At 37.3% G+C, this 14,740-nt stretch overlaps 1 protein-coding gene across 1 annotated transcript in view; it reads right to left on the bottom strand.

Moving 5' to 3' along the window:
- Positions 1-14,740, bottom strand: part of LOC127451665 (vacuolar protein sorting-associated protein 35-like) — a 63,421-nt gene that overhangs the window by 28,303 nt on the left and 20,378 nt on the right. The window contains 6 exon segments of the mRNA XM_051716519.1: positions 10,248-10,396; positions 10,516-10,612; positions 11,241-11,350; positions 13,032-13,115; positions 13,937-14,150; positions 14,418-14,600. Of these exon segments, the coding sequence (XP_051572479.1) occupies positions 10,248-10,396; positions 10,516-10,612; positions 11,241-11,350; positions 13,032-13,115; positions 13,937-14,150; positions 14,418-14,600 (837 nt within the window).

Genomic DNA, 14,740 nt, shown 5'->3' on the forward strand with positions numbered 1-14,740 from the left:
AAGTGTCCAGAGTGTTTAATTCAGACATTTATTTAAATGTTGCCTTGAGCATATGGCTGAACCCCAAATGATGTATTAATAAGTCCCTTTTTGCTGATTACAGTGGATCATGGGGGGTTACTACACTCGGTGACCTATATGAGAGTGGAGTGTTGAGATCCTTTGAAAATTTGGTTCAACATTTTGGGATTCCCAGATCTCAGTTCTGTAAGTATTTACAGCTGTGTCACCTGCTCTGTACTGTTTTTGGGAGTAGTTTACACCCCCTAAAGCGGCAGATACTCTGGGAGTGGTGATTACTGCTTTTGGAAAAGGTCATGAGGCATCAGTGTATTACTCCCTGCTAATTCAGAGTTTGGGGGACGGAGCTTCAACTTCTCTTAATAGATTATGGGAGAAAGATTTAAACTTGGTATTGGAGGAGGGAGTGTGGGCTAGGATTCTAAATAACATCAAGTCTGCATCTAGAGATGCAAGGGTGTGCCTTATGCAATTCAAGATTTTACATAGATTCTATTGGACCCCCTCTAGATTGTACAGGCTTGGTCTTAAAGACACACCCACCTGCTGGCGATGTCAATCAGAAGATGGAGACACAACCCATGTCTTTTTTGGGGTGTGTTAAGATCCAAGAATTTTGGTTGAAGATTCAGTTTTATGTGTGAGGTATTGGGCACTCGAAATTTATTTTGCCCCAGACTTTGTATTTTAGGTGATGGGGCGGTCATTAATATGGAGAATAAGCACATAAAAAACTATGCATCCTAACTAGCGTTAGGATCACCAGACAGATAGTTTTAAGGGGTTGGAAGTCGGCTGGAGCACCCCCATTTCAGGAGTGGTGGTCAGAGATGGGCAGGGTAGCAGCTTTTGAAGAGGGGTCATCCAGAAGACTTGGGAATTTAGACTTGTTTGTGGGGAAATGGGTCAAATATCTGGCTTTTTTGGAGGGCTCTTGGGGAGGGACAGTGGAGAGAGAGGTGTAGTGGATGTGTGAGATTATTATATATTTGTTTTGTTTTGTTTTGTTTTTGTGTGTCTATAATCATTTGACCACTGGGGTATTTCCATCCAATTTCCACACTGTTCTGTTATCGTAAAAGTGGAAATGCATTTCCATTCAAATGGGATGGTGTCATTCTTAAAAAATTATAATAAAAAAATACTTTGTTGCATAAGTTTTGGTTAGCACAAAAGAAATCTTCCCTTGAGGCGTTTTCATACATAATTTTGTCAAAATGGCGAGTTTTGAAGTAATTTATTTAATTTGTCCAGCTTACTGTCATTTTAATTTTGCATAATTGCAATCGTGAGAAACATCAGAAGACGATGTCGAAATGGAGAAGTAGCTTATTATTGTTAGAAATAGAAATTGATTGAAATACCTGGCGAAATACAACAGAACAAGTGACACTATACACTCTTGAATTAAAAACATGGACAGTCCATTCACATTATGTAATTTTATTTTTCCCTCCAGAAAATATGTTGTGAAACACGGGGCTGCAGTGTCCGAAAAACACATAAAAACTTTAAACACTCATTTCCACTCTGCTCAAATCACACAATTTTGTATGTAGACAACTTTTTTTACTTTTCTAACCAAAAGAAATCATGCTTGCTTCTTTCTCTTTTACATGGGTAAATAAACACTAGACAGCATGAAATGCTTAAGACAAACATGCATTGGTCCATACGCAACAGCCAGCGTTGGACTAATCTGCAGTCGTTTTTCAAAGAGATGTTGGAATTTACATTAAACTTCTTTAATTTCTTATTTATTTATTTTTTGCCATTAACATTTTTGTGTTTTCTTATGTGAAATATGGAATAAACAGAACATATACACACACACAGAATCAACTTAACTCCCATTATATCTATGCAAAATCTTAAACTGAATAAGGCGTACCCCCCTGCATCCCTAGACATAGTTTTAATATTTTTTTTAAATCCTTTCCCACTCCCCACCCTCTAATACCATGTTCAAATCTCTTTCCCATAACCTCTTAAGAGCAGTTAAGTCCCCATCACCAAGACTCTGAATCAACGAGGAATGATCAACTGATGCTTCATGACCCTTTCCAAAGGCTGTGAGCACCATGCAGAGGGTGTCTGCAGCTTTAGGGGGAGGCGTACTATCACCAAAAATAGTACAAAGTAGATGGCGCAATTGTAACTACCTGAAAAATTGAGACCTAGAAATCCCAAATTACTGGGTAATATTTTCATTTATCTCAAAGCTCCGTTTTTATAAAAGTCACCAAGTGTAGCAACACCCCTCTCAATCCATTCTTCTTTCCAGCAAAAGGGGGACTTGATAATACATAATTTGGGGTTCAGCCATATACTTGAGGAAACATTTAGGTAAGTATCAGAATTGAACATGTGAGAAACCTTTGTCCATACTGAATGTAAATGTTAAATAACAGGATGCATTTTTGCCTCTCTAGGCAATTTAATAGAAAGGTTTTGCAATGGTGAGATTGGGGAAAGGACCACTTGTTCAATGTTGTACCAGGGAGGAGCTCTCTCAGGTGGAAGAGACCAATGGGCCAGGTGTCTGAGAATAAAAGCATAGTATTAAAAAACTTTTTTGGGAGGCCTACGCCTCCTTTGTCAATTGGTCTATGTAACTTACTGAAATGCAACCAAGGTCGTTTACCATTCCAAATAAAAGACTTAGACATTCTATCAAATTGTTTAAAATAAGAAAGAGGAACTTACAGAGGGAGAGATTGTAGTAGATAATTGAATTTGGGGATACAATTCATTTTTATAACATTGACCTTCCCTGCCATAGACAGATGTAGTGAAGCCCACCTATCCACATCACACGATAACCTTTTCATTAATAGGGCAAAATTAACTAACTAAATCTCTCAAATTTGATGGAAATAAAATGCCTAAATACCTAATGCCTTGCTTGGGCCATTGAAAGACGCCAGGTTGGAAAGCCGTGGCAGGGCCAGAGCAAGAGCTTCCGATTTAGACCAATTCACCCTATATCCTGAAAATTTTCAGAAAGAATTAATTCTATGGAGGCTAGGCATAGATCTTTTAGTGTCGGAGACAAATAATAATATATAATCTGCATAAAGTAGAGGTTTATGCACCACACCTCCTGCTACAATGCCAGGAAAATCATCCTCTTTTCTTATTGAGGCTGCTAATGGTTCCAGGGCAAGACAGAATTTTAGATGATATTTTTACATCTAACTGGATCAGGGAAATTGGACGATAACTTTAACATTAATTTGGGTCTTTATCTTTTTTAAGAATGAGACTGATCAGGGCTTGCGTCATGGTTGGCGATAGTTCACCTTTCTTTAATGACTCTTGTGTAAACTTCTAACATAAGTGGAGCCAGTTCTGTGACATAAGATCAATAGTCTTTTTGATCATTCGTCAATTTAGGAAGTTCTAACAGCTCTATGATGTTTCTAATATCCTTATCGGAGGATGTGGAACTATAAAGATCTAAACAGAATTCTTTAAAGGCTTTATTAATATCTGTGGGAGGAGTAAATATCTTGTAGAAGACTTCACTGAAGGAATGGTGGAAAAAAGCTCTCTCTGTTTTACGTATCTGGCAAGAGGTCTCCCTGCCTTGTACCCCTACTAAAAATACGTCTGTCTTGCCCTGAATAAACAAAACTCTACCTTCTGTGACAAAATAGTATTGTACCTATATTTTAGCTGAGTCAACTCTCTAAAACCACTGGATGACATTCAGCGCTTCAGCTCTGTTTCAGCACTTTTAATACTCTTTCCTAATTCTAAGAAATCTGCTTTGATCTTTTTAATGAATGAGGCATATTGTATGATCCGCCCAATAAGAACTGCCTTAAGCGTCTCCCATGCCATGCCCACAGAGAACACTGAGGACCAATTTCTACATAAGCATTAACTTCTATCTTTAACATTTATTGAAATGCTGGGTCCTGTAGAAGGGATGTATTAAAGCACCATCTATATGATTTCCTTTTCTCTATATGTGGCAACATCTCTAAACACACCAAAGCATGATCTGAAACTAAAATGTTCCCAATTGATCAGTCAGTGGCAGATGTAAATCTTATGAACTGATGAAAAAAGGTGTAGTCCCTCCCAGATGGGTTCAGAAGTCTCCAAATGTCTGTAAGACCAAGATTTTTTACACACCCTCTGTAGTGTCAACGTTGCTCTAAAGGGTCTACACACCTTTGCATCACTATGATCAAGGACAAGATCCATTAAAAGGTTGAAGTCTCCACCAAAAAACATTTCATGAAGGATCCCAGCAGCTTGTAGCTTACCCTTAAGATTTATAAAAAAGTTCTGATCATCAGTGTTGGATGAATAAATATTAGCCAAAATCTGATTTTGCCCCTGTATTTCAGCCAAAACAATAAAGAATCTTCTTAAATTATCTTTAATCTGTTTGAGACATTTAAATTGTAAATGCTTACTTATGAATGTGATGATTCCCCTGCTCTTCCTCGAAGAAAGGTGCAGTTCTTGAAGGAACACTATATAAAAAATGTTATGCTCAAGAAAAGATACAACCTTCCTTCTTTTTATAGGGTGCCCCAGTCCATTAACATTCCACGTGGAGAGAAACATTTTACCTATATTAAAGTGTGACATATTGACATGTAAAGATAAATTGTGTACCCAAGGCTAAATTATATAGACCATTATCCAACATTGTTGCAATCATAACATCCTTAATAATGCACAGAACAGAAAAAAACCTCACGCATTACAGTCTCAACTCTCCATCGCTCGGAAATCTGACGGTCCATGCACGCCCACGAGATCTTCCGCGACACTTCTGCTACCAGATTGCTCAAGTCCGGTGATTTTTACATATATTCTGTATGTATGTGTATATATATATATATATATATATATTATTATTATTATTATTATTATTATTTTCCCCCTTTTTCTTAACATAAACCGTGCCATTAAATTACATAAATATGTTCAATAAAATGAAAAATAAAAAAATAAAATAGGCCCCAGCTCTACAGCAAGTTAACAAAGAGTCAGTGGGCAGACAACAGAACAAACCTCTCAGACTCCATTGATTTAATGAAGGCCATAGCTTGTCGTGGGCATGTAAAAGTCTTAAGCCCATCCTTGCCGTCAATTCTCAGCTTAGCTGGATAGAGCAGTGTGAAGCTTACCTTCTGTTGGTGCAGCAGTTTTTTCAATTAAAAAATGCGGCATATGAGCAACACCTGTTCACATGAAACATGTATGTCAAATACATATAGGCATTACTCACTATATTTTTGTCTGTGAGTAAAACAAAAAGTGGTTGTATTCTACTCTTTGAGAGCTTTCCAACGACATATGACACATGACTATTTCATCAGTTTGATGTTTTTACTGATTACAATAATATGTGCAGTGCAAAATTATAAATAAATTATCAAAATGGAACACTTCTGATTTGTCTGCAAATTGCTAAGCACTTGTTCAATTTTTATCATAATGCCTACATGCACGATACCTATTTTGTGTTGGTCAAGACTGAAGTTATTTAAATGTTGATAATTTTTTTATTTTTTTTTAATAATTTTTAACATTTTTAATTTGATTTATTTTTCATTGTATTGTTCATTGTTTGATCATGTTAAATATTACTATAACTAATGTTAACAAATACAACCTTATTGTAAAGTGTTATCAGTGTTTTAATATGTTGTGTTAAAAAATATTTTCAATTTACTCTATGAAAAGATTATTCTCCGTTCCCCTTTGCTTCAGCCTTTGGTTCTGCATTGCCACACATTGTTGATGCTGTTCAGAGAGCACTGCTGTAACCCATCATCTGTACTGAGGGAGTCTTTTGCCCTCTGTACATTTCACATCTCTCTCTCTCCACCTATTTTTCACGCAGTTCTCTTTCAATTTAAATTCTTTCTAGGTGTCTAATAGTGCAGAACAGCCAAGGAAGCAGCAGCGGTCTGATCTGAATGGACCGCTGGAGAACAACAATATCCCTGAGGTGAGCATATAAACATACATGACACTAACCAATCAATATTTAACAGTATGCGGATTTAAGCGACCAACCCCCACGTCACGTGACTCCCTCGTCCACCTGTTTCACCAAAAAAAAAAAAATAATAATAATAAATAAAGAAATAAATACTTGAACTGTGTGAATGAATTTCAGTGTCTTTATATACCTTTTGGTATAATATGACCCCCAGTTCTGTTATTTATAACTTTATTTATCTGTCGCTGTACACTTGTTATGATTTATTTTTCTTCATTTAAGTTAATTACTCCCTCCATATGTCTTTTCTCTTATGTCTATTTTTATCTATATATTTTGATTTAATCCTCTTGGTGCTCAATTTAATTGATCTTTTTTTTCATTTTCTGTTCTGAAATCTCATGTCTGTTATTGCAATACATTAAAAAAGCTGAGCAATTTTTCTGGTGTTTTCTCATTGGCCAACATCCACTTCAGAAACTCGGATAACTTAAACAACTGTAAATAACGGGCGCACAGGCTGGACAGTGCAGATTCACAGTTTTTTTAATTTTTTTATTATTTATATTTTTTTACCAGCATGTCAATCGCATGGGATTAATATAACCTGGGGTTTATTCTTACCGGGCGTTTTGGTAAAAGACGCCGTAAACTCTACTGGCACGGGGACGCACAGTCCATAAAAAGTCTGGAAAAACTTCCATCAAGAATAAAGGTAATGTCATTGTCTTTAATGAAATGGAGTGATGAGGAAACTTAAGTTTTCTTTAAAGTGTCCCTCTCCGATTTGCTCTTTGTTGTGAGGACAAATGTGATGTAAATTCTGTCATGTGACACTACATTTTTTTTGCAGTAATGCCATTTTTCTCGACTAGTTTTACAAAACATTTGCTGTATCAACTTGGGATTTATGCGGTCAAGTTAAATAGAACATTTTTATGTCAACAAAATTTAGTGATAATTTGCATTTCCATCAGCTTAATTTTGATGCGCTAAACCTTTTTTCGCTAAAAATCCTTGGATGGAAACATAGTTAATGTCACATACTACAAAACATTATTTCACAAAAGCACATGAATTCTTCTTTAAAAACTTCAGTGTATTATTTGAGCTGTAAAGTTGTTAAAAAAAATCATCATTTTAGGATTTACACCATTGCGTTGTCATAGCAACTAAATTGTAAAATCATATACAAGTTTACACAGAAAAGGTTAGTAAGTGATTTTATCACACTAAAATCATGTTAACATGCATATTGTCTTGTGACTATACTTTTGAAAGAGTGAGTATTTTAATGTTTACGGATTGGCCCATTCACTTCCATTGTAAGTGCCTCACTGGAATCCTGACTTTTCCATTTTTTTTTATTTTTTTTTGACGAGTCAAATCAATTATTGTTGTAATCAACATTATGCCACAAATGCTGTCGATTGAGCTAAACTTGAAACCAGATTATTCCTTTAATAAATTATGTTTATTATTTTAATTACAGTAAACATTGTATTAGTAAATAGTAGTAATATTTTACTCCCCAAATTTCATGTTTCTATTTAAATCAAGTTTTTATTTAGCCGTTTCTGTGTGTTTTAGATGATAGTTTATTTTGAAGCATGCAGCACATATAGATTAAATGTTTATTTAAATCACAGCCTTTTGTGGTTTAATAATCATACTAAGACATATCACGATTTGAATTTTGTTGGGCCTCATGTATTCAGATAGAAGACAAAGGCAGGCCTAACACAGTCGTAAAAACCTAACTCAAGCCCCCACACACCAAGTCGTAAATTATACTGATAAAAATCGCGCCAAAATCAAACAAAGGGAGTCCAAAACAGACTACAAATCCCATGAAGCCTTGCTCACTAAAGGATTGAACTCTCAACTCCTATTGGATGAGGCACACAACAGAATGTCCCTCAACCGTGACATCATCAGGAGTAGAAATACCTCTGAAATGCTTTCGGGATTTGCTTCCAGCAACTTTGTTCGCTGTGTGTAGACGCAGCTCATCACTGCTCTCATGTGCAACCTCGTGGCACAAGGAAGTAATGTCCGACTTGAAACTGTGGCCATACAATCTCCATCTCGCTGGACGAGTTGAGATTACTCTGTGTTCCACCGAACACTCTAACGGATCTGAAGGAGACCGCTGAGCAATCCGCATTTTCATCCGTTTGCCTGCAGAAGTGAAGAGAAAAAGATTTCTCTTCCATCTTCAATCAAGTCGACATTTCTGAGTTCTCTGCCAGCCCGCCGAGAATCAGCAGCCGTACCGCCCGCCGACAGAGCGAGGAAACGGCCTCCCGTCATCACCCGAGCCTCAAGGAACCGGGTCGGAGATAAAGGACGGAGGAAAACACATTCTACCTGTGTCCTCATGCGATTCAAGTAAGAGGTTTACGTCTGGGCAGAGATAGAATATTATAGTGTGTTATTCTTGTGTTTCAAGGTTTTTGCTTGTACAGTTTACGGACCGCCATGTCCGCTCATTATTAATACTCAGGGTATTAATTATCACAAATTTGATTTGCTGTATTGTGGTCCAACCAAATTGGACTGTTGTGCAATTTCGCCATCGTGGGTGAGACAGGTAAACGGAGTTCATCCTTTAAAGAGTCAAAGAATGCGGGACTGTTTACGAGCCGTCCACCGCATCTCTGAGTGATAAACTAACAGCTGCTTTCTCTCCCACGATCGCGAAACCGGCTTTAGGGCCGTCACTTAATTCTCTCTCTCTCTCGTACTAACCACACACACACGCACGCGACCCCTCACAAACATTCTGGCACACATTTTTGGCTCGTAGATAGCTTAATGCTAAAGCCCAGCTTTGTCCCTAAGCTATTGTACAAGCGGATACACGCGGTAACTGGTAGACGCCATTGACTGGTTTCTCTCCGCCCCCACTCGCGGTCATATTCCCTGGCCGGAAGTCTCGTGTGACATACTCTCCACGAGAGTCACGTCCGCCATTTTGTGCGCGTTCCTCCTTACACACACACACACTGTCACACACACACCTTATGTGTTATAGGATTATTTTTATTTCCATATCTAATCATATCACTGTTTAGTTTGTAGTTGTAATTCGGAAGTTTATTGACTGCATTGTATTAATTATTAATTGATATTACTGCATAAATAAACTTTGTTTATATTACAAAGAGAAGTGTTTTGGTTTGTTTTGCATACACCTGTGTCATGCTGACGGGATATCAGCGCTCGGATTCAAACCTTCATTCATTGTTTTTTTTCCCGAAAATCGATATTCTTCGGAGATTTTCCTAAGAAAACAATCTAATATTGAGACTGTTTTACTATCTGGTTATTAGTCCCTGATTTCAGGGTGGTGCCCCATCAATGTTAATCCTTATTAATATTCTATTGATTTTTGATAATTGATAATTATCTTTGATTGAATTTGAATGATCAATAAGCTAGTGTTAATTTTAATTATTGTTTCAGCGATGTTAACAGTTAATGATTATCTTGATAATTGTTGATTTAAAGGATTAAAAAAAAGCTAACATTGATTCTCATCAATGTTCTATTGATTTTAATAATTAATAATTGTCTTTGATAATTATTAATTATTGCTAATAACCAAACCCGCTACTAAACGTAGCGCACTACATTTACTGGAGCCCCATATGAGGTTTTAATGAGTTAGATTCAATTAATTAATTTAAATATTAATTAATAACTAAAGAAATAATTATTAATTATTTCTGATAGTAACACTGATCTAAACAACCAGTAAAGCCCTACAATTTCATTAATTGTGCATTCAAACATGCAAATGCAAATTTTCATCTAAAATATGTCAAATTCCATGACATTCTGCATTTTATAGCTAATGCCATTTTAATGACAGAATTCTGCGATTCTGTCCATGTTCTCCGCATCGCGCCCTCCCTACTGTATGGTAAACATGGTGTATGCAGACATCTATCATTGAATTATTGAAAATGTATTTTCTTCCGGAGGTGTAAAGGCCACATCACCACGCTACCACAATTTTAGGGCATAAAATAGTGAAAGTAAAATAATCAGAATACTTTCAGACATCTCATATAACTGTTCTGTTACACACACAAAAAAAGGGACTAAAAACAGAAATCAGTCACTAAAATCAATGAGCAAATAAAACTTTCAGTAATAGCAACACTACAGGCAACAGGTGTTGATTTGACCATGTGCTCTGTGATCTGCTGAACAGTGTGAGAAAAACAGTATAGTTAAGACTCACTGCTCCAGGTTCAGTTTATTAAAGATCTCCACAGTACTCTCCAACACTTTATCCACATAGTCCACACGCTGAGGGTAGCATTTCATGGCCAGATTGATGAGAGACACTTGGAGTGAAACAACATCTTCGGACGGCATGTCCTGACGAGACTAATGGGAAGAATAAAGGTGGAAACATGAAACATATATATTTGAACCCTTGCAGTGTTGGCTCAATTCGCATCATGCAGTTCTTTAATAATAATAAACCTTAATAAGCCAGAGCCCACCTGTATGACAGTAGCCACTTGCTGTGAGAAAATGTCAAATAACTTGATTTCAGCAGGGATTCCAGGTCCATCTTCTCTGTGAGCAAACAAGGCCAATCTGCAGGATGAGAGGAATCAATAAAAAACTATACGAGTACCAGGGGCGTTTTCACTGAGAAGGGAAGGGAGGCAGTGCCTTCTAAAACATTTAGATGAAAAAATAGTATTGACATTACAGATAAAGCTAAATGAAAGTGAAATGTTTCTTGAAATAATGAGATCAAATAGCGTGTAAATCACTCATCTTTCTAAAGTAACACCGTCCAATAGTAACACCAGTGGATACATTTTAAGAGGGACACAGCATCTTTTTTGCCTGCATTCTCAAAGAGGTCCTAAAAAGTGCAGCCTATCATGTTTGCAACCACTCCTTATTTCCTGTAGTTCAATTGGTAGAGAATGGTGCTAGCAACACCACTATCATTTGTTTGATTAATAGGAAACACACCACTCAGCTCTGTTAAATTATAGCCACACCTCCATCATTACACTTGCGGTGATTTCTGAGGCTTTGCTGATTAATGCTTTGTAAAAAATATTACTTTAAATAATAATATCTAAACAAAATCTAGCAGAAACAAATAAAAAATACACAAAATATGGTTTAAATGTGCACCAATGATTCTGTATATACATAATAGGTATTTGTCTAAGCAGAGTAGTAAATGAGTGGAAAACCAAGCCACCTGTCAATAAGAGCAATGATAATGTTCTTCACGTTCACGTTTTGGTGCAGATCGGCACACGAGCGAAGAAACGGGTTCAGCGTCTGCAGGTGGAACTCATCTGGAAAAACCTGCAGAAAGTGCAGTCATATCATGCATTTTCATTACTTAATTGTTTCCCTGATGTCCATTTATAATGTTAGTTTAGTTAGTTTAGGTTTTTTGTGCCAACATCATACATATTTGTTTTTCATGACCATTTTTAACCATCTCTATTTGCTTTAATGTCTACTCATACCAAATGCAAAATAAAAATGCAAAACAAATTGGAGACTAAAGGTCTATTCACACCAAGACTGAATTTAATATTATACCATCTCTTCAATGACATGCACTGTATAAAGCTATCAAAAAGCTCCTATATCGGGGCCTGGGTATCTCAGCGAGTACTGATGATGACTACCACCCCTGGAGTCTTGAGTTCGAATCCAGGGTGTGCTGAGTGACTCCAGCCAGGTCTCCTAAGCAACCAAATTGGCCCGGTTGCAAGGGAGGGTAGAGTCACATGGGGTAACCTCCTCGTGGTCGCGTTTAGTGGTTCTCGCTCTCAATGGGGCGCATGGTAATTTGTGCATGGATCGCGGAGAGTAGCATGAGCCTCCACATGTTGGGAGTCTCCGCGGTGTCGTGCAAAGCGAGAGACGGTCTCAGAAGCGGAGGCAACTGAGACTTGTTCTCCGCCACCCGGTTGAGGTGAGTAACCGCACCACCACGAGGACCTACTAAGTAGTGGGAATTGGGCATTCCAAATTGGGAGAAAAAGGGGATTTAAAAAAAAAAAAAAAGCTCCTATATCACATCTAATTTACCACAACTTATGTTGTCTAAGGGTTTTTGTCTACAGAAATTTCTTGGGGAAGAGATTTTTTCAATGTTTCAGCAGCGGAACGATCCAAAAACACTTCAAACAACTGTACAACCCATTGAAGAGACTGTAAGTCTATCCCTTACAGCCCTGTCATTAACATCAAAAATCAAAGATGGCAATACTGTGAATAATGTCTATAGGTGGGGCTGATCAACAAACACACCACGCAGGACAAGCAAGCAAGTTCAAGACTCTTCTGTGACTCATGGTTCAATACATATATTAAAAAAGTAATAACTGCTCTTTAAAGGTTCGCTCAGTAATTTTTTCCTCATTTAAAACCTTTTACTTCTAAAGAAATTAATAGTAATTTTGAAACATATGTATAAAATCATGAATAGTCATGTGAGATGAAGAGTTCAGTCATATCAGTAAGCTTATAAAAGCTCTTTTATTCTACATGGGCAGGGGCACCTCAAGGGGGTAGCCATGTTAGCATCATATGACTAGCTAAATAATACTCAATCACAGTAACTGCCCTGTTGTTGGACACTTTCATTCATGGATTAAATCAATCCTGATTTAATGTGCATAGTGAATTTCTACAATGGCAATAGTAACTAAAAACTACTGTGTTTTAATGATGCAGCATCCAGGCCACTAGGTGTCAATGTAAGCCACTTCGACATACTTAAAAAAATAAAATAAAAAAAATTAAATTTGCCATGTCAGCAGATAAATACCAAAGGTTCATAAGAATCTATTGTTTCAATTCAAAATCTTTTCGCAACAGATTTTCGGTCTTGGTCTGAATAGGCCTATAGAATTAAACAGTTTGTTTTGGGCTGCTGCACCTTTAAGAAATGCCCCTTTTGCGTGTGAAATTGACTCCATGATGAAACAGAAGACAAAAATATGGTGAATCATGTTTGTTATTTCTGTACCTGTATGATGCACTCCATGAGGTATTCCTGAGCTAGAGAATCTCTACAGTTCACCACCTGCTCCAAGATCCCAGACAGCACAACCTGTGGGGAGCCAACACATGCTTAATGTGTGCAGCTTTTGTGCTGCCAAATCCACTTGCAAACCAAGTTAACTGCAAATCATAGCATAAGTCTACAGATTGATGCCTATTTGCCAATAGAACAGATGCATTGGGTACCACATAATGCATCCTTAAACATTTTGGAGGAATAAGCTGATCTGCAGAGTATAGAGTATATAATTGGCTTTACTTTATAAATGGCTTAATGTGGGTGACTTTGTTACAAACTTTTAAGATATAATATAGAGATGTATACTTGCTTGATAAGATACTCGCATTCATTTTGTTCACCTCAATCTTTCAAATGGAAGTACAAAAAGTGAATTACAGAATTTTGATTTGGCTGTATCAAGCACAAACCTTTTACTTTATTTTCTTCTCATTAGCATACTTAAGGGTACATCTGAAAAGCTTCTCTGCTGGCTCAGATAAATCAATATTTATGAGTACCAGAATTTAAATATCAAATCAGATTTTGGAGCACATCACTGTTAAATTATGAATGTGAACATCGAGTGCTTTAACAGCTTTCAAAGAACCATCAAAAGATGCTGTAACCTCTCAATATTGACTCAGTATCTCAATACCTCTCAATATTAATTCATGCCATCAATGCTCATTTACCAACTGATTATGCTAGTTTGAGGATCCTGTGTTGACCACAAATAAACAGGTCATGAATGTCAAATCTAAATTCAACACATTCTTTTAAACCTTTAAAAGATCTTTATGAGCTCAGAGAAACAGAATATTTTCTGATTTCTATGAAGTCTGCATTGGAGGATTGAAACCGAAACGCACCTGTTTGTACTTTTCCACATTGACTCCTTCCAGCTGGCTCAGTCGTACCAGATTGGTCCCAACAAGGATACGCAGCTCCTGTCTCTCCTTCTCTCTCTTTTCTCGGTCCCGACTGTGTCCCTGATGCTGCATTCGCACCCACAGTTTGTTCATCTCGGCAAAATTCAGCAGCACAAAGTCAATGGAGTCATTAATGTCACCTGTCATCTCTTCCCTAAATCAAACAGGAGAGAACGGCACTAGATTTACCCTTACCAGATAATGTGACTTTGCAGGGATTTGCCTATTTCATTCTGTGAAAAGCTGTCCAAGTGTTCCAAAAGCAATTAACAAGGAAATTCAGCCTTTTCTAGCAATGGGTGAAATTGTATTTCAGCAGATAGGATTAAGCTACGATAGCTTTTAAATTGCTCTGCATGATTCACAAAGCTCTTGAGCTACTTGAGATGCAATCACTGCCATTAGATTCTAAGTGTCTTACTCAGCCTGCTCTCCATCATCAGGCAGGATGTTTCGTGTGCACTGCAAGAGGTAGTTCCTGAGGAACAGGCCCCGGAGAGGATGCTGCACTCCACGACACATCTCCACCAGGTCCTTCAGAATGTCTTTGCGAGACTGGGGGAAAGAGCGAACGTACACCACTCCGACAGTTATCAACAGGTACCTGTGAGAGGAGAGAGAATAAGGGAGAGAAGTAAACAATGGGAGAGGGTTGCTGCACTTTTTTTTAAAAAGACCTTTTTAAGACCTCAACAAATAAAATTAAACTTAGGACAAACCTACACAACATTAAAATAAATCACG

This window comes from Myxocyprinus asiaticus, chromosome 2 (assembly GCF_019703515.2).
Source record: "Myxocyprinus asiaticus isolate MX2 ecotype Aquarium Trade chromosome 2, UBuf_Myxa_2, whole genome shotgun sequence".
NCBI classification, from domain to species: Eukaryota; Metazoa; Chordata; class Actinopteri; order Cypriniformes; family Catostomidae; genus Myxocyprinus; species Myxocyprinus asiaticus.